This window comes from Saccopteryx bilineata, chromosome 1 (genome assembly GCF_036850765.1).
Source record: "Saccopteryx bilineata isolate mSacBil1 chromosome 1, mSacBil1_pri_phased_curated, whole genome shotgun sequence".
Taxonomy (NCBI): domain Eukaryota; kingdom Metazoa; phylum Chordata; class Mammalia; order Chiroptera; family Emballonuridae; genus Saccopteryx; species Saccopteryx bilineata.
The window spans coordinates 346820120-346840544 of NC_089490.1; the positions used below are offsets into that span (position 1 = coordinate 346820120).

Below are 20425 nucleotides of genomic sequence, written 5' to 3' on the forward strand. Positions count from 1 at the left end.
GGGAAACCTGCCGGAGAAGCCCTCTAGCTCTCGCTCAGTAAGAGAGGAAGAAGACTCTTCACACTGAGGCTGAGGGACATTCCTGTCTTTGTCCTCTGTTCTCCTGCACCCCTCTTCACAGGCAATCCAGCAGTGGCAACCTCATTGGCAACGGTGGCAGTGAGGGCCTACGGCTGTCTGAAACTTTGAGTTATCTTATATATTAATCTACATACGTTGAAACCATATCAAATAATGCTGTAATTTTTGTTTTTGGCAATCCCAACAGCGTGGGGCAAACCCCCACTGATTTTTTTCTCTCTCCGTTCTTGCCACTTGGCCTCAGATGCATGCAATCATGAGAAATACACAGCAGAATAAGGTCATGGAAGCCTCAGGTTTGGGGCCAGACGATCAAAACGGGGAGCTTCGGGGGACTGGAAAGTATCAGAGAGATCACAGAGAGGAAATAGGTTCAGGAGAGCAACTCTGTAACTTCTGCCCTCACCCCTGATCTGTGCATGCCTGGGTCTGATGCTGGAGAGCATATAGTGCACTTCAGTTCTGAGGTATGGTGTCCAGATCCAAGATGGGCCACTGGCTGGAGCACAACTGTGACAGCTCTGAATAGCATTGTAAAAGCTTTAAAAACTGAACTGAAACAACAACAACAAAACCGTGCGCTGACATTTGAATCACATCAGAAGGCAAATCAGGATTTTTGATTTTTTTTTTAATTCATTTTAGAGAGGAGAGAGAAAGGGGGAGAGAAAGACAGAGAAGGAGAGAGAGAGAGAAGGTGGGGAGGAGCTGGAAGCATCAACTCCCATATGTGCCTTGACTAGGCAAGCCCAGGGTTTCGAACCCACGACCTCAGCATTTCCAGGTCGACGCTTTATCCACTGCACCACCACAGGTCAGGCCAAATCAGGATTTTTGAATCCAACTGAGTCAACTACATTCTAAAACAAATATATTACGATTCTTCATAAAATTAAAACAAAATCTAAACACTTAAAATATTCAAAATATCTAATATTTAATCCAAAATTATTCAGTATACAAAGAACCAGGAAAATTTCAATTAGTGTAAGAAAAGGCAGTGAACAGATGTCAAGAAAGAGATGACACAAATGTTAAAATTGTTGAAGATTATTATAAAATGCTCCTAGAAGTAACACTCTTGAAATGAATGGAAAGATAGGAAGTATCACAAAGACAGGCCTTGGCTGGGAGCTAAGTTAGTTAGAATATTGGCCCGATATGCAAAGGCTGTTGGTGAATTCATCATCCCATCCATCCCCTTTCTCAGTTTCCCCGAGTGTGAAATGGGCACCGCGGAAACACCTGCCCCAGGCTGTGATTTAGTGGCGAGCGGGCGGCCCCTGGCGCTGCAGGCCGCCCTCACTCAGTGTGAGGAGCTAAGGGTCAGGCGGGTAGGAGACGTAGAAGTGAGGGGAGGTGTCAGAGCAAAGGAGTCGGGGGCCGGGCTGGGCGGGGCAGCAGGGAAGGACGAGCGGACCGGGCGGGGCCGCGGGGCGGGCAGGGACAGGAGCACTGGGCAGCCGGGCCGAGACGGGCGGGAAGTTCCGAGGGGACGCGCGCGGACGCCGGCTATGGGCTCCGTGGCACGGCTGGCGGCGCTGCTGGCGCTGCTGGCGCTGCGGGCAGGGGATCCGGCAGGGGCAGCGGCGCGCGGGGAAACTTTCTCGGCGCTGACCAGCGTGGCGCGCGCCCTGGCGCCCGAGCGCAGGCTGCTGGGACTGCTGAGGCGCTACCTGCGCGGGGAGGAGGCGCGGCTGCGGGACCTGACAAGGTGAGGGCACCGGAGGGGAAGCGACAGAAGGGCCTGAGTGGGGGAGACTGAGTCAGAGGGTGAGGCTGAGACACTGTCACCCTGCGTGGGACCGCAGACCCAGTGTCACACTGTGAGACTGAGACACTGTGGGTGTGATTCCGCAGAACCTTCTTCACGCTGTGTGTGACACCAAGACACTGTGGCATGGGATGATGGGGAAACTGAGACTGAATATGACCCCAGAGATGCCCTGTCACTCAGCGTGGGGACACACACACACACACACACACACACACACACACACGTAGTGACACTCCAGATCCAGTGTCACCACACAGCGAAGTCGATACAACGTGGAAAACTGTGGTAAACTGACTCTGAGGCCAAATGGGACCTCACAAGGTACTGTGTCAAGCTATGTGGGCCCCCAGGCTTTGTGTCACAGAAACATGGAGACAGTACCAGAGTGAGATAGAGAGAATACTGTGTGATGCTATAGCCACATGTGTGTTGACCACGCGACCCAGTGAACTGGTGTTGAGTCAGGGTACATTCTGTGACCATGTGGGAGACTTAAAATTGTATAATCGGAACTCGACACTATGGATATCATACTCTACATGTGAAAGATACTAAGTAATTGTACAAGTCACTGTGCAGGGAGGAGACAAAAAAAAACTTGTACAATTGTATATATGAATAAATACTTAATGTTTATAAGTTTATTCAACACATATGTTTGAGTGCCAAGCACTGTTCCAGGCACTGGGGATAAAATGGTAAACAAGACCCAACCCTGCCTTCAAGGAACTTGGAGTCTATTGTTAATCAAAGATGTCTGTGGCTCCTTTGCATTCAGTTCTCACTGCTTATAAAACAGTGAGTAATACCACTTCGAGGGCACACAGGAAGGAGGTACGTAGGAGTACACTAGTGCTGCATGAGAGAGCCATGTACAGGAGAATCAATTGGTGTGTGGAAGTGTATGTGACAGCTTTTGTTGGTTACTCTGTGGTGACTGAATGATGATTTGATTTGGAATGTGCTCCTGGTGTCCATGTGCTTGTTCTTTTACCGTTAATCTCTATTTTGGTGGCCCAGATGGAGGTGGGGGTCAGAATTCTAATACTGATGCGGGGCCTCTCAGGGAACAAGATCAGAAAACAGCCTGTTGATTAAAGCAGCTGGGCAGAGCTTCACTCACTGTCTAATCACCATTGTGTTGTCAAAGTGGGAGGTCTTGCACAAACTTTATCTCATTTGATTCTCTCTGACACGCAGTGCCTTGAAGTAGGTTTTTATTACTCTTTTAATCAAATGAGAAATGTGTACTCTCTTAAAATATGAGAAAACTAAGTTTTAGTACCTTATTCAAGATGCTAAATCTAGAAAGTAGCAAATCTTGGACTAGGACACACTTCTTTTGATTCTCTTTCCATTATGCTGTGATATTCTGTTGCTGGCTTATCTGATATGACAGGACCCAGACCTGAGGTTTTATGAGCAGCCAGAGTACATAATGGTTGAGTCTGGATTCAGGAATTTAACAGACCTCTATTTGAATCCTTGGCTCTGACTTTGGGCAAGTTTCTTTACCTCTTTAAGCATTAGTTTTTTAAGACCTTAAGATAATGATAATGATAGTATCTACTCCCATAGGGTTGTTGGAAGGATTAATACCATATAAAGGTGTTTATCATTGTGCTTGGAATATAATAATTGCTAAAAAATGTTAGATTCTTATAATTGTTATTTAAGACTGACTAGTGAAACCTGACCCCACGTTTGGCTCTAAACAGTAATTAAGACTATGAGTGCTCAGATAATAAAAAAGAATCAGCAAAATTTTAGATTCTCTTCTTAAATGATGTATGAACATTTAATTTCAGGAAGTTTACCATAATTTGACATTTTAAAGACTGTCTGTTCTCTAGTCAGTGCTCCAAAACCTAGTGAAATGTGTGCTTTTTAAAGCAAAAATTTTGGCAGTTGCTGCTTATTTTCTTATACTCCCAAGTCAGGTGGTTTTATGGACCTGGGCTGTCATTTCTAAGGGCCTCAGTTGATATTCTTTAGAATTTTTGATGTTGAAACTACTCCCTACCCACATTAATAAATAAAAATTATACTAATTACAGTACATATAGTTATATACTATTATAGTATATATTAGTTACACATTATAAATATAAATATAATATATAAAAATAATATACTGTATATAGTTAATCCCTAGCTGTTTTTGTTGGTACAGTTTTTAAAAGCTACCAAGATTGAAAAAGTAGTGTCAGCAGCAGTTGCACTTCTGTGCTAAGAGTTAACCTTCAGAATGTCTCAGAAGAACTGAAGCAAAACTATTTCTGAATTCCAAAGAAGAAACATATTGAATTAAAATAGCCCATGTATTGTGGTTGGATCATCTGTCCAGGCTATGTTTAATGCAGGGTTGGGTTGCAAATTTTATGTGCACATTCTTGAAGGAAAGGATCTGCTTTTCCACTCTCAGCAGCATTTGCCATTTAGGAAACCTTGAGGTTTGAATTCAGCATCCAGTTACTCAGTCTCTGAAAACCAACTATTTGCTCAGAGGCTGGGCATAGGGCCAACATTTGGATTCAAAACCAGCTTCAGATATTAGCTGATAGGTTTTTTTTCTTTCTGTAACAGAAAAAATGATGTATCTGAACACTGAATTGAATTATGTGCTGCAGTAAAGATCAAACCCCTACCCTAAATAGATGAATCCCATAATATAGATACAAAGTAGGCTGGCAAAGAGTGCTTTTGATCTGATTGATGACTTGGGGTAATCTTCACCTTTCTGCTTTACCTCTTTCCCTTTGTGCCTCAGTTTCCTCTGATGCCTGTTAAACATTAGTCCTCAAGCACCAGATAAGGAATCTATATATTTAATTGTGGAAAAGGTGATGGAAAGAAATACTAGAAGGGTCATGCTAGGAGAGAGCTCTTCTAGACTAGGCCAGTGCTATCATTTTATAAAGGAAGAAACTGAAAGACAGTTGGGGGCTGGGTCAGGATAAGTCTCAGGTCTCCTCCCAGCTCCTCCCACCTGTCTTATAAAACCATTGCCCATTCAGCCTCAGTTGTTCCTGGACACTTACTCTTCAGACTGGACTGAAGCCCAAGTCTCTGCTTGTAAGTTTTGTCATCTAGCAGTGGAATATCTATCTTCACTAAGTAGTTCCATATGGAGCTGAAGCAGGAAATAATGGGTAGTAAAAAAAAAAAAATCCTACACCCTGGAGACTGGTTTAGTTTCAAAACTCTAGGGTAGCCGCTCTCAAACAGCCCCGCTTGGGGATCAGAGATATCCTGGGACTTGACAGGTTTCCCATTCCCTCCCTGGGCACCCAGGCCAAGATTCTCCTTCCTTAATTTATTCTTGAATTGAACATTTGGCTCCCTGGAAGCACCAAGAAGCAAGTCATCTATCGTATTTCCCCATGTATAAGACGCTCCCATGTATAAGACTCACCTTAATTTTGGGGCCCGAAATTTGAAGAAAAAAAAAAAAAGTATTACATAAAATTATTGAACTCAAGTTTTATTCATTATAAAATTCATACAACTCCTCATCACTGTCAAAACTCCCATCCATTATTTTATCCTCATCTGTGTCTGATGATGAATCACTGTCTTCATAGATTGCCTCATCCTCAGTTCCGTCTATGGCATTTGAAATATCACAACCATTGTATAAGACACACTACTTTTTAGACCCCCAATTTTTTGAAAAAGGATGCATCTTGTACATGGGGAAATATGATGTTTTCAGGCTCTGTTTTATAGTTTCAGGAAGCACCTTGAGAAATCTCTGCTTGAAGACATTGAAATTCCCACCACGCAACCACTGTCTCTATTCTTCACTTTCACCTCTTTCTACATTTTCATAAATTTGTATCCTTTTCAGTTTGATCACACTTTTTTTTTTTTGAGAAAGAGGGAGTGGGAGAGAGAGAAGCATCTTGTTGTTCCACTTAGTTGTGTACCCATTGACTGCTTCTCATCCATGCCCTGACCAGGCCCTCAGGATTGAGCTGGGACCTGGGATGGACAGGGCCTTGGCAGGACAATGTTCTATCCACTGCACCACCAGCCAGGGCCACACTTATTTTTCTTTTACTTCCTTTGTTGTTATTGTATTTCTTGGAAATTAATCATTTTAAAACAAGGAGAAAATTCTTAGAGGGCAGAATTAAAACTCTAAGTCTGCCTTATTTTAATTAATAATTTCAATAATATCAATCCCAGTAGTGTGTTAGAAGTGGAATAACCATAGCATATCGGAAAAGGAGACATCTTTTGCTTATATGAATACTCTTATAGGATACCTGAGATGGAGAGAAATTAACTAGGAAGATGGTCACTTCTGGCCCCACCATTCTGGCCCTTTCCTGTAAATGGCGGTGAGCCAGAAAGGTTGGAATTGTGCTGGAAAACCCTTCTTCTTCATTCCCCATTAGCCATCATCAGTTTCTAAATGGTCTTATCCCTAAATATCTACATTGAATCCATGCCATTCTTTGCCCCCACTGTCACTGTTATGGTTCAGTCTCCTTGTTTCTTGTTTGCAGTTTTGAAATGGCCTCCTAACTGGTCTTTGTACTTCCAGTCAGTTCCACTTCTGAACCCTTCTCTCACTTTTTCACAGGTTTTTTTTTATATTTTAATTTTTATTTATTTATTTTGTGACAGAGACAGAGAGAGGGAAAGACAAGACGGGAGAGAGATGAGAAGCATCAATCATTAGTTTTTCATTGCAACACCTTAGTTGTTCATTGATTGCTTTCTCATATGTGCCTTGACTGTGGGGTTACAGCAGACCGAGTGACCCCTTCCTCAAGCCAGCAACCATAGGCTCAAGCTGGTGAGCCTTGCTCAAACCAGATGAGCCTGCGCTCAAGCTGGCGACCTCGGGGTCTCGAACCTTGATCCTCTGCATCCCAGTCCGATGCTCTACCGCTGTGCCACCGCTTGGTCAGGCTTAATAGGTTTATATATGTAACCATATCATAGTGCATCCCATTCTCACTTGAAACCTTTTGGTGGCTTCTAGTTGCACTCAAGGTAAAAATCAAATTCTTCAGCAAGGTCTCTGAGGTGCTCCTCACTTCTCCAGTCTGATCTACCCATCTCCCAGTAGACCCTGTGCTTCTGTACTAAACTGCTTGTAAGTTCCCTACTATCTCTCTCTGTACCTTTGCATCCTTTGAACCGTCTCTGCCTGCCTGGAAGGAGGCCTCCCATTTGCTTGTGTTTGCATTCACCCATCAAGTCTCGGTTTATTATCTCCTCTGTGAAAGGAGAGATGATCTGCTCTGACCTGCTCTGGCTAAATCCATCACCCTCTGTCTGACTCCCCCCTTAGCCTTGTTCATAAATCTGGTGTTGCATCTGTAATGTAACTATTTTTGTTTTTATTGCCCACTAGGCTGTGAGTCTCAGAGATCAAGGTTATTTATTGTCTTATTCAAAATTTTGTTCCTAGCTCCTGGAATAATATAATATTTCATTCATTCTTTCATAGAAATATGTATTAAACTTAAGCATAAAGTAATGAGGAAAAAATTACTTTCTTTTTTCTTTTTCTTTTTCTTTACAGAGACAGAGAGAGAGTCAGAGAGAGGGATAGATAGGGACAGACAGACAGGAATGGAGAGAGATGAGAAGCATCAATCATCAGTTTTTCGTTGTGACACCTTAGCTGTTCATTGATTGCTTTCTCATATGTGCCTTGACCGTGGGCCTTCAGCAGACTGAGTGACCCCTTGCTCAAGCCAGCGACCTTGGGTCCAAGCTGGTGAGCTTTGCTCAAGCCAGATGAGCCCGCTGTCAAGCTGGTGACCTCGGGGTCTCAAACCTGGGTCCTCCGCGTCCTAGTTCTATCCACTGCGCCACTGCCTGGTCAGGCTCTTTTTTTTTTTAAGTAAGAGGAGAGGAGATAGACTGGGATCCACATGGCAGCCCCAGTCTGGGAGTGATGCTCAAGTCAACCAAGCTATTCTCAGGGCCTGGGCCAATGCTCAAACCAATTGAGCCACTGGCTGCAGGAGGGGAAGAGAGAGAGAAGGAGGAGAGGGAGAGGAAGAAAAGCAGATGGTCACTTCTCATGTATGCCTTGGGGATTGAACCCAGGATGTCTACATGCCAGGCAGATACTCTACCCATTAAGCCAACTGGCCAAGACCAACATCTATTTTCTTGTCCATGAAAATTTTGAGCATTGGACCCTGTCCTGCCCAGCTTTCAGCATGGAGTCTGACAACTAGCAAGTAACCAGTATCAATCAACTTATTGAGTGACCAAATACATGTCAAGCCTCTATGCCAATATATATTGGTCCCTGTCAGCTCAAAAAACATTCTTCTTTCCCTGTTCTAGCTCCTTGGAAAACAACATGGTAAAGTCAGCTGAGAACAGGCTTCAGAGTCTGGCAGAGTTGGGTTCATTCCTGGCTTGTTGCTAACAGTGTGACCTTGTTTCAGTTTTCTGTCAAATGGGCATGATAAAATCTACTTTAAGGGTTGTTGGGGGAATTACACGAGACTGTGTATTTAAAGCACTGAGCAGAATGCCTAATACGTGGTAAGGGCTCAATAAATCGTAGCTATCAATTTTTAACTAATCCTTTAGGACTCAGATCAAGTGGCATCTCCTCTGGGAAGTGTTTCATTATACTTTCTAAATCGCACCTAGGTTAGATGCCCTGCCTACAAACTGCTGTAGCATTACATAGCAATATGCACATTTCTCTTATAGCATGTTTCAGAATTATTCCAATTAACTGAACAATGTTTTGGAGCTTCTACCAGATTCTAAGTACTGAATATAGAATGATGAAAGAAAAAAGGATTATCTGGGTTGTGAACGACTTGAGAACTGGATCCTGTCTTGCCTTTGTGTCTCTAGCCTCACAGGATGCCTGATGTACAGTAATTGACCAGTAGAGACTAACGCACTGAATGAACAAATGAGTAGACCTACTTTTGTTGTGTTGGTAGTTTTTGTGTCTCTGTGTGTGTGTGTGTGCGCGCGTGTGCGCGTTGATTGGTTAGTATATTACATGAGTCTCAAGGGGTTCAGCATTTTGTTCTTAACTACTCTTACACCGTGCCAGCCTTTCCTAGGCGTAGAGGTTGCATTGGTAGGTTAGATCATTCTAGTCCTCTCTTTCAGGTTCTACAACAAGGTGCTTTCTTTGCATGAGGATTCAGCAACCCCTGTGTCTAACCCTCTGCTCGCGTTTACTCTCATCAAACGCCTACAGTCTGACTGGAGGAATGTGGTACATAGTCTGGAGGCCAGTGAGAACATCCGAGGTAATGAGCAGGAGGGCTGGAGGGTAAAGAGAAGACTCTGTCTCCTGACTGAGTGGAAAGGAAAGAGATTCTGATGGGATGTGACGAGGGATAATGAAGTGGGTAGGTATTACTTGATCTCCCTAGCTCTAATTATTACAAAGAACTAGGTGCTTTTGTTAATATGTGTATATAATTTTACATTAGAAAGTAATGTAAAATTTCATATCCATTATCTCACTTGACCTTCACTATAGCCCTGTGAACAACAGGTTATATCATCCTGTTTACACGTGTAGAAAGTGTTCTCTTCTAATAATTTCTGTTTTATTAAGTTGCCACTACAGCCCTGGCCGGTTGGTTCAGTGGTAGAGTGTCGGCCTGGCGTGCAGGAGTCCCGGGTTCGATTCCCTGCCAGGGCACACAGGAGAAGCGCCCATCTGCTTCTCCACCCCTCCCCCTTTCCTTCCTCTCTGTCTCTCTCTTCCCCTCCCGCAGACAAGGCTCCATTGGAGCAAAGTTGGCCCGGGCCCTGAGGATGGCTCTATGGCCTCTGCCTCAGGCGCTAGAATGGCTCTGGTTGCAACAGAGCAAAGCCCCAGATGGGCAGAGCATCACCCCCAGGTGGGCATGCCGAGTGGATCCCGGTCGGGCGCATGGGGGAGTCTGTCTGACTGTCTCCCCGTTTCCAACTTCAGAAAAATACAAAAAAAAAAAAAAAAAAGGTGCCACTATAGCGTGATCTGTAGTGATATCATGTTCCTAATTTTCTGTGCTTTGTACTTGAACAAGTTTGTTGATTTATGGATTAAGAGGAAGAAGAATTGTCCCTGCAAAGGGCAAGGCGCCTGAAGACAGAAAGGGTGGGACAATGGGATAAAGGTGTGTACCTTAGTTTATACAACAGAGCCTTTCTTCCTTATTCAGAAGGTTGGATTAAGTTCTCTGTGCCAGGAACTGTGCTTGCCACTGGGAAGAAAAGCAAATCAAACATTGCCTTTGTTCAGGAACTATGGGAACAGGTGATTATGCTTGCATGTATTGAATGCTCACTGCCTGTTTTATGAATGGTAGATTGTTTTCACACCCTGTACAGCTCTGAAGGATGGTTACGAGAAGGTGGAGCAGGACCTGCCAGCCTTTGAGGACCTTGAGGGAGCAGCAAGGGCCCTGATGCGGCTGCAGGATGTATACATGCTCAATGTGAAGGGCCTGACCCAAGGCATCTTTCAGAGAGTCACTGGCTCCACGATCACTGACCTGTATAAGCCCAGACGGCTTTTCTCCCTCACAGCCGATGACTGCTTCCAAGTTGGCAAGGTAGCAATACTCAAGAGAGAGGGTGGATTGCTCAGCTCTGCTTTCTTATGGATGAAATATAACCCGATTGCTTTTGCATATTTCTAATCCTGACAGCAAATTTGTAAATGTGTTGATTATTCCCCTTTTTCAGGTGAAGAAACAGGTTCAGAGAGGTTGAAGAACTTGCCCAAGTGTTCACAATTTTAAGTGGAACTAAAATTGGAACCCAGGTCTTTTAACTCCAGATCCCATACTCTTTCCATAATAGCTAAAGTGATCATGTATTTCAGACACTATTGAGAGTTGAAGGGGTGTAATTAGCCAGGACAGCAAGCATAAACTGGGACTGTCCTGGGTAAAATGGTCCTCTGGTCACCCTAGCTGTAGGGCCCTGCTGGTCGGTGAACAGCCGGGTGGAAAGGGTGGGAGTAAGGAATGGGAGGTGGTGATGTGAAGAAAGATCATGGAAACTTGCATCCTCAGGCTCTGGAATCTCTCGCATATTTCCCAGGCACTCAGAATACTAAATTAAAGTAGGTCACAAAACAGGCCATTCACTCAAACATTACCTGAGGAAATAGACTTCAGGAAGCTTCCATATGAAATATTTAACTGATTTTTGAAAGTAAGTTACGAGCACACTTGAGGTCATTTTACAGTATACTCTTTGTTAGCCTTTGCCTTAAGAAGTAATGGAGTAAATCCTTTTTCATTTTGAAGATGCATATTGCAGGAAAGTGAATTTTTTCCAAGTCCTGTAGTATGCGTTAGCCAGTCTAAGAGTAGGCCTCATTGTCCTGGTTCCAAGTTTTGAGGATCAGTCTTCCAAATTAATGCAGAGTGAATTGCCCTAAGCCTGCTCTGTACCATTTTCCCTTTTCTGAGATCCTGAATGAAATCAGAGCTCAGTCATCACATTCATGGCTAATTTAAATTTAAGCCTGTTCAAATAGTTCCATGTCAACATATGCTTCATTAGTGAGGCCTTTCTGTGACTAAAACCATATGTCGAAAATTCAGTAAGTCACTTCCTGACAGTCTCACTGGCAGTCTTTATTTCTGTGTGTATTTACTTATTTTAAAAGGTAAAACATTTCAAATACTATAAGGAAAGTACATAAAATAATACTATAATAGGCAATTATATCTGTAATTGAGATGAGGTATACGTTCAGATTTTGCTGTATTTGTTTCAGATTATTTTTTACAAAATAATTTTTTACAAAAAAACCTCTCCAGGTTTTTACAAAAGAATTTACACTGAGCTAAATAGAGCCTCACTCCTTTTTCTTCTCACCACCCACGACTCTTCCTACTCCAGCCCATACCAGGTAGCAGGTCTCCATTGTCCTGAACCATATAGTGTGTACTCTTCTAAGTCCAGCTGCTTTCACTCAGCACATCCTAGCTGTGAAGTTCATCCACGTTGTTGCAGTTATTAGTAGTTTATTCTTTTTTATCACTTAGTAATATTCCATTGTATGAACAGACCAAAACTGTTTATCCAGTCTCCTGTTGATGGACACTTGGATTATTTCCAGCATAGGCTACTGTGAATAAAGCCACCATTAACTTTCTTATGTAAGTCTTTCAGTAGGAGTTTGCTTTCGTTTCTCTTGGTTAAAAACCTGGGAGTGGTATTGCTGGGTCAAAGAATAAGCTTCAGTAATTATTAACACGTGGCCAAATTTGTTTCATCTGTATGTCTCCAGTTCCCTCCATCATTGATTATTTTAAAGTGGATCAGTCTTCTGTAGTATTTTCTGAAATCAATTGTCTAACTCTGCAACCCTACTATTGTGTCTGTTGACACTTGTTCATGAGCATTTATTTCCTGATATGGTTTATTATGTCTGATTGTGAGCTTATTTTTAGCAGGACTTTTTTACCCCTAAGAGAATGTCTGTGCCAAGAATTATGGAAATATTCCCACCCAGAAAGTTTTGAATTTTCTCCTTGTACATACTCTGGTTGTATCACTGGACTTACCATATTTCCCCATGTATTGTATATAATATGCTCCCATGTATAAGAGCACCTTAATTTGGGGGCCCGAAATTTGAAAAAAAAAATGTATTACATAAAGTTATTGAACTCAAGTTTTATTCATCATAAAATTCATACAACTCCTCACCACTGTCAAAATTCACATCCACTAGCTTGTCCTCATCTGTGTCTGATGACAAATCACTGTCTTCAACAATGAGCACAAAAACAAGTGCAAAAAATGGGAAATGGCCTGACCACACGGTGGCACAGTGGATAGAGTGTCGGACTGGGATGCAGAGGACCTAGGTTCGAGACCCCGTGGTCACCAGCTTGAGCGCGGGCTCATCTGGTTTGAGCAAAAGCCCACCAGCTTGAACCCAAAGTCGCTGGCTCCAGCAAGGGGTTACTCAGTCTGCTGAAGGCCCACAGTCAAGGCACATATGAGAAAGCAATCAATGAACAACTGTGTTGCAGTGCGCAATGAAAAACTAATGATTGATGCTTCTCATCTCTCTCCGTTCATATCTGTCTGACCCTGTCTATCCCTCTCTCTGACTCACTCTCTGTCTCTGTAAAAAATAAAAAATTAAAAATAAAAGGGAAATGTAAGTAAAAAAATCTGCAACCACTGTATAAGATGCACCCTGTTTTTAGACCCCAAATTTTTCCAAATAAGTGCATCTTATACATAGGGAAATATGGTAGGTCCCCCCCATTACATCCCATGACTTATTTTATAATTGGAAATTTGTACCTTTGACCAACTGCCTACCTCCTGCCTCTGTCAACCAACTTATTCTATGGCCTTGGAATTTTTTAAATTTAATTTTATTATTATTATTATTTGTATTTTTCTGAAGTCAGAGGCAGGGAGGCAGGGAGACAGAGAGACAGACTTCCTCATGCGCCAGACCAGGATCCATCCGGCATGCCCAGCAGGGGGTGATGCTCTGCCCATCTAGGGCATTGCTCCATTGCAACCAGAGCCATTCTAGCACCTGAGGCAGAGGCCATGGAGCCATCCTCAGTGCCCAGGCCAACTTTGCTCCAATGGAGCCTTGGCTGCGGGAGGGGAAGAGAGAATCAGAAAGATAGGAGAGGGAGAAGGGTGGAGAAGCAGATGGGTACTTCTCCTGTGTGCCCTGGCTGGGAATCAAACCCGGGACCTCCACATGCCAGGCCGATACTCTACCACTGAACTAGCGGACCAGGGCCTTGGGTTTTTTTTTGTTTGTTTTAGATTTCACATATAAGTGAGATCATATGGGTTTGTCTTTCTCTGTCTGATTTTACTTAGCTTAATGACCTGAAGGTTCATCCATGTTATTGCAAATGGAAAGATTTCATTCTTTTTATGGCTGAATAAGATTCCATTGTATGCGTGTAATATATATATAATTTTCTTTATTTATTTATCCATTGTCATTGATGAACACAATGGATTGTGTTTCCACATTATGTTGTTTCCATATCTTGGCTATTATCAATAATGCTGCAATGAACATGGAGGTACATACAGTGTGTCCATAAAGTCATGGTGCACTTTTGACTGGTCACAGGAAAGCAACAAAATCTGCACCAAATAAAAGGAAAACTCTCCCAGTTTCATACCTATTCAGTGCAGTTCAATGTGGGCTCATGCACAGATTTTTTAGGGCTCCTTAGATAGCTATCCTATATAGCCTCTACAGACTTGTCACTGACTGATGGCCTACCAGAACGGGTTTCTCCACCAAACTGCGGGTTTCCTTCAACTGCTTATCCCACTGAGTAATGTTATTCCTATGTGGTGGTGCTTCGTTATAAACGCGCCGATATTCACATTGCACTTTGGTCACAGATTCGAATTTAGCAAGCCACAGAACACACTGAACTTTCCTCTGTACCGTCTACATCTCGACTGGCATGGCTATGGGCTGCTCCGCTGTATACACGGTGTTACGTTATCAATTGCACATGTGCACATGCTGCCACATCATCCTACAGAAACTGGGAGGGTTTTCCTTTTGTTTGGTGCAGATTTCACATTTCTATAGTCTTTTGTTGCTTTCCTGTGACCGGTCAAAAGTGCACCATGACTTTATGGACACACTGTATATGTCTTTTTGAATTAGTGTTTTCATTTTCTTTGAATAAATACACAGGAGTGAAATTGCTGGATCTAATTGTAGTTAAATTTTTAATTTTTTGTAGAACCTCCATACTGTTTTCTACAATGGCTGTACCAATTTACATTCCCACCAACAGGACACAAGGGTTCCCTTTCCTCAACATCCTCACCAACACTGTTATTTTTTGTCTTTTGACAGTAGCCATTCTAATAGGTGTGAGGTGGTTTTAATATCTCATGGTGGTTTTCATTTGCCATGGCCTTAGATCTATTTTTATATTGATTTATTGGCCTGAGGTTTTCTTAACTGTATGAATAATGAAAATTTACTCCCTAAACTCATATGAAACATAGGCTTAAGGTTGTGAATATTCTAAGGCAGGAGTCGGGAACCTATGGCTCGTGAGCCAGATGTGGCTCTTTTGATGGCTGTATCTGGCTCACCGACAAATCTTTAATAAAAAAAATAATGTGAAAAATATAAAACATTCTCATGTATTACAATCCATTCATTTCCTACCGCTCATGTTCATGGTTGCGGGTGGCTAGAGCCAATCACAGCTGTCCTCCGGGACAACACCAAATTTTTATTGAATGATGCGTACACAGGTCGTTGTATGGCTCTCACGGAATTACATTTTAAAATATGTGGCGTTCATGGCTCTCAGCCAAAAAGGTTCCCGACCCCTGTTCTACAGGGACATTTTATTTCCCTAAATAGAGCCCAGACAGAAACAAACCAACTTTCTTGTCTCCTATGACAGTGGGTAGATATTTTTCTGGTGTACTCTTTTTTTTTTTAAGATGTAGGTTTTCATAGATTTCAGTTTTATAAATGTGTATTAATTCCAATTCCTAGATTTGGGGAGGTCTACGAAAGGCTCATCTATCCTCAGGTGGGCATTACAACTTAAGGTCACTAAATACCTAGGTTACTAAAACCCATCCTAGACAGCTTCAGCATGTCCTCATAAGTTTATTGCTTGGAATTTCAGCGTCTTTTTCTGTTTCTGGAACCTGAGTATTTTCCATATTTTCTTTTTTTTCCCTTTAAAATATATAATAAAATGCTTATTATGTTTTATTCAAAATTTCTAAGCCTTTGTGGTTGGAAGAATTCCAATGATCTCAATCTGCCATATTGCTGGGACTTAAAGTTTCGCATGGAAGTCTAATTAAATAAATTGTTAACTTAGTTCACTTTTTTATTATCATTCTTCAACTCAACCTTGTTACACACAGGAGACCTGAGGACCAGAGAGAGAACACACCAGGTAAAGGGCAGACCTGGGGTATTAATTATCTTACATTTAGGCTGCAGAGTCACTATATTTCTACAGTCTGCCGTCTTTCTGCCTGTCTGGAAGTTATAGCTGAATTTGATCATTTTGTATGAGTCCTTCTGTAGGGCCAGTAGTCCCGGCCGTCATGGCCACACACTTGCAGGTTATCAATGGATTTGGGCAGATGGTAAAGAAACAGTGGAGCCAAGAAATGGTGGGCCATTCCTTTATTAAAGTCTCGTACCCGCTGGTGAGCAAACACACTGGGAAAAAACACTTCCCTTTCACTCAGGGCTCCCAAAGGCACTGCCACATTCTCCAGTTCCACAATCAGGAAAATCTTCTCTTATTTCTCTTAGAATCAAGGCCCCACCAATCTCAGCGGAGCTCGCAAAAGCCCCCTCACCTCTGTTTCCCATCTCCTTCCAACTTTCTGCACAAACTCTGCAAACATGGCTTCCTCCCTTCTCTTTTCAATACTTCCTGGCGTGAAAACTGCTCCAACAAACATTAGCAAGACAATAGCCCCTCCCAAGCAGGAAGGTAATTTGCAATTTCACAGATCACATACCTAGCGCTGCCCAGTGCCATTTTTTTTTAATTTTTATTTATTCATTTTAGAAAGGAGATAGAGAAGGGGAGAGAGAGAGAGGAGAGAGAGAAGGGGGGGAGGAGCAGGAAGCATCAACTCCCATATGCCTTAACCAGGCAAGCCCAGGGTTTCAAACCAGCAACCTCAGCATTTCCAGGTCGATGCTTTATCCACTGCGCCACCACAGGTCAGGCCCAGTGCCATTTTTTAACACTAAAAGTGAGCAAACTCAAAAAATACAAATTTTACACTCATTTGCCCATCACCTTCCAAGTCTGTACTTTACAATTACATGCTGTCTCCAGCATCAGTTTCCAGGAAATTCCACCCTCCGTTCTGGTATTCTAGTTGACTGTAAGAGATTAGGAGGCAGGAGCTATGTCTGCTATGTTATAAAGTACCACACCCCAGATTCTGAAAGGCACTGTACCTCATTTCATCGAGTCCACGTAGAGACACCCAGTCCAGATGAATTCTGAAGAGTTTTACTAGAGGAGGAAATTTTAAATATGCTGGCCACATATGGCTGACACGGGGCATCTGCAGGCCCAAATCATGCAGTCCCAGAAATAGTTCTCAGGCTGCTTATATACCCCTGATCACACACGGGCAGGGAAGAGCATGATGTCACTGTACAACTGGCAACATTTGTTTAGGGGATACACAGAAACATTAAGACTTTCAAGGTAACACAATCAAAGATGTTTACAAATCTTTCAGGGTTCATCTTCCCTCACTAGCCTAGGGGTATTTTACTCTCAAGATTCCAGGGAGGGGGAGGAGCTACAATCAATGCAAGGTGGTATGTAAATTCTGCCTCCTATTGAAAGAGAAGAACTTTCTAGGTTAACCTTTATTTTAGATTTGAAACTGAATGACCCATTGTTCTTGCAAGCCAGAAACTTATACATTCTTCTCGCTCCCTTCCCCAAATAAGGGATGGGACAGGAAAGCCTGAAAGGAAACCCTGACCTTTCCTTCCAGAATATCAATATGAATTTTCAGCTTTTTGGTACCTTACAACATCCCCACTGGTTCTATTTCCTAAGTCAAATCCTTGACTTAATTTACTGAAGAGTATGAGGCTGTTGTGTAGGGATATTAAATTATAACATGTAACAGATATTTAACAGACAAGAACAAACCTTGCTATAAAATTGATTAAACATGGTACAAGACAATATTAAAGTACGAGGACTAATTGCCACAGACAATAGGATTGTTAGGTAGGGTGACTAAACATTCTTCGAAAACCGGTTTTCTGACTATTCAAATTCTTTGTTTCTCTGTACAAACCTCCTACAACCTGCACAAACCTTCTGCAACTTATATAAACCTTCAACTTTCATGAACTTTCTTATCCAGAAATAACTGGCTTTCATAACAACTTGCTTTCTCCTTTTTCTTTCAAAAGTATTTTCATACCTTATACTTTCTATTATCAAAACCATACAATTTCTTTCTAGTTAGAACTCTTGATTTTAATCATCTTAACCTTTAGTGACAATTAAGTTGGCTTTTGTTTTATCCTAGTTTCCCTTTTCCCAGAGTCTGATAAAAAGAAGTCCTTAGTGAGTTTTTCATACATTCGCTGTACATAGACCAACCAGCTTCTGGTTTGTGGTTGGAGTAGGGCACGCCGTTTTTCTACCTTAGCAGCAGTGGGAGTGGTCAGGATCATAGTGTGTGGACCTGTGCTCGTGAAAATCAGTCCTTGGGTGATATACTGCTGGAAGCTCCTCTTGACAGTCTTTGAACAGTTTGCTGAGTATCCTGTAAATCCTGCAATTACTTAGGGAAAGGGTGGTTACATTATTTTTATTATTTGATTCATGTATTTTACTTGCCTGGACCTTTTGGTACCTGTGGGCACAATGTACTTCAAATTAGTTTCTAATTAATACTAGAATGGGCAAGCTAAACCTGGAAAGAATTTTATATAGCAATTTCCTAACAATTGTCTATTTTATTAAAGTCTATTTTAAATGTTTACTTGGGAAAATTCCTTTTTTCCTGTTTTTTCTATAATTTCCTTATTTTGCTTAGTATTCACTTGGGCATAAACTAAACATTCAGATATTATGCCTTCTGTAATAGATTCTAAGTCTGGCTTTTCTAATTATTTCTTTCCTGTTGGCCAAATCTTTTTCTAATTGGTTTTGAATATACCTTTAGCAATAAGGGTTCTAAGACCCCACTGGTTCTGGGTGGCATCTATTCATTTGAATGACTATATTCCAATTTTGAGGCAGACTGGAAAAATATACAATTAACAATAAAATTCAAATAGCTAATGTTAAAAATATTATAACAAGTGTCTTAATACAATAAAATGACTAAAGCCTACTAGATTATTAAACAAAAATAAAATTCTAATATAACAGGATTCAAAATAAAATTCTTATAGCCACAAATGTTCTTAACATGTTAATTTAATTTCACTAAGTCTGAGAAATGTCCTAAAGAACAGGAGTTACACGTATTCAGGAAAAGTCCACAAGGCATTGGAGTTGTGGTCACATTTCTACACTTTGCAGCTAGAGTTTAAGTCCTAGTGACCACTGCTTCTAGCTGGAATTAGGAGCAGGTCCCAGCCTACAATAGGCATGGGGACTGAGACAAGAGGAATAAAGGAGATACTATACAATAAATAAAGCAATACAATCAGACTGTCAATACCCACAGTAGAGATCTTCTAGGGATAAATAAAACTCAAATATTCAGGCAAGGCATAGTAGATGGCCCTTGTGTTCACAAGAAATGAGATCAGTTTATCTTGGAAGAAATACCTTAGGCTCATGAACGATGTCGTGAGATGGGGCCAATGTCTGGCTTTGGGCACCTTTTAGCCTTCAGTGGCAAATCCCAGTATGCTGGGCAAGATCAGGTCACAGGTAGCTGGAGTAGGGCTAGAAGAGACTGAACCCTCCCTCCATGGAGCAAGGGGGCAGTTTAACTTCTCATGTCCCTCTTTCCACAGCAAAGACGTGTTCCCTGGTGGGGCCAAGAAGCCTGGCAGGCCTCAGTTCAATGACCTTTCTTTCCACTCTTGAAGTAGGGCCCTGATGGAATCTTATGAAGCCCTTTCTGGGCACTGGAGCCTTTAAGAGCATATGCCAAAAGCTGGTATTTCCTGATCTCTTTTGGGCCTATTTGCCTTTTCTATTACTACCTTGGTCATTATAGACCTTAAAAGCCATGCTCAGAAGATCTCACTGAGGGGCTTGAGAGCCCTTTTCTATCTATATAAACTTTTGGAAAAAAAGAGAAAAGCAACATTATTAGCTGGATCAAAGAAAAATAGGTTTGGGTGTCTCCTTTAGAATTCCAGAGTCTCTTCGCTGCTAAATGATTCAGTACATTAGTATTCAAAATAAATTTTAACAAAAGCGTGATATTTGCAGGAGTTCCAAGATATGACTAACATTACATAAAAAGACATTATTAACAATTCCTAATATTTAAACTAAGATTCCAATATTACAGGACTATAAAACAGCAAATAAAAGAATTAACAAAAGGCCTTTGAAACAATATATACATTTTAACATGAAAAACACTTTTATACAATAAGGGAATCTTGGTATAAACTACCTAGCTGGCAAAGAGATATTAACTTTCTTTTGACTTACAGTAATTTCAATCATGAGAGGCGGGGTGGATGCCTGAGGGAGAAGCTGACTCCAAGAACTGAGAGCTTGCCGCTTTTACCTTTTTCTCTTTCTGCAATTTGTCCTGTATCCAAGTGTCTTAGCAAGACAATGGGGCTTCTCCTAAGCAGGACTTGAACCCATTTGCCACCTGTAAACTAACTGCCTTGCTTTGAGCAGCTAAATACAATTTTCACAAAATTACTTTCCCAATAGTGAGTTGCTTTAGCCTATATGAGGTTCCCAATTTTTCCCGCAATTCCCTTTAATTCTATTACTTATAATTCTATCACTCCTTCTGGAGCTGCAATTTAATTTAAGAAACTGCCAATTACTCAACAAACACAAAGAATATATTTCCAAGGAAATTGAAACTATAAAAACAAATCAAACAGAGATGAAA

General features: G+C 41.7%; 1 protein-coding gene across 4 annotated transcripts in view; it reads left to right on the forward strand.

The window, feature by feature from the left end:
- Positions 1-1551: 1551 nt before the first annotated feature.
- Positions 1552-20425, forward strand: part of P4HA3 (prolyl 4-hydroxylase subunit alpha 3) — a 57815-nt gene continuing 38941 nt past the window's right edge. For all 4 annotated transcript variants that reach the window (XM_066253722.1, XM_066253724.1, XM_066253723.1 and 1 more), the window contains exons 1-3: positions 1552-1795; positions 8975-9117; positions 10193-10416. In XM_066253722.1, coding sequence (XP_066109819.1) covers positions 1596-1795; positions 8975-9117; positions 10193-10416 — 567 coding nt within the window. In that variant the 5' untranslated portion in view covers positions 1552-1595. The remainder of the gene's footprint in view (positions 1796-8974; positions 9118-10192; positions 10417-20425) is intronic.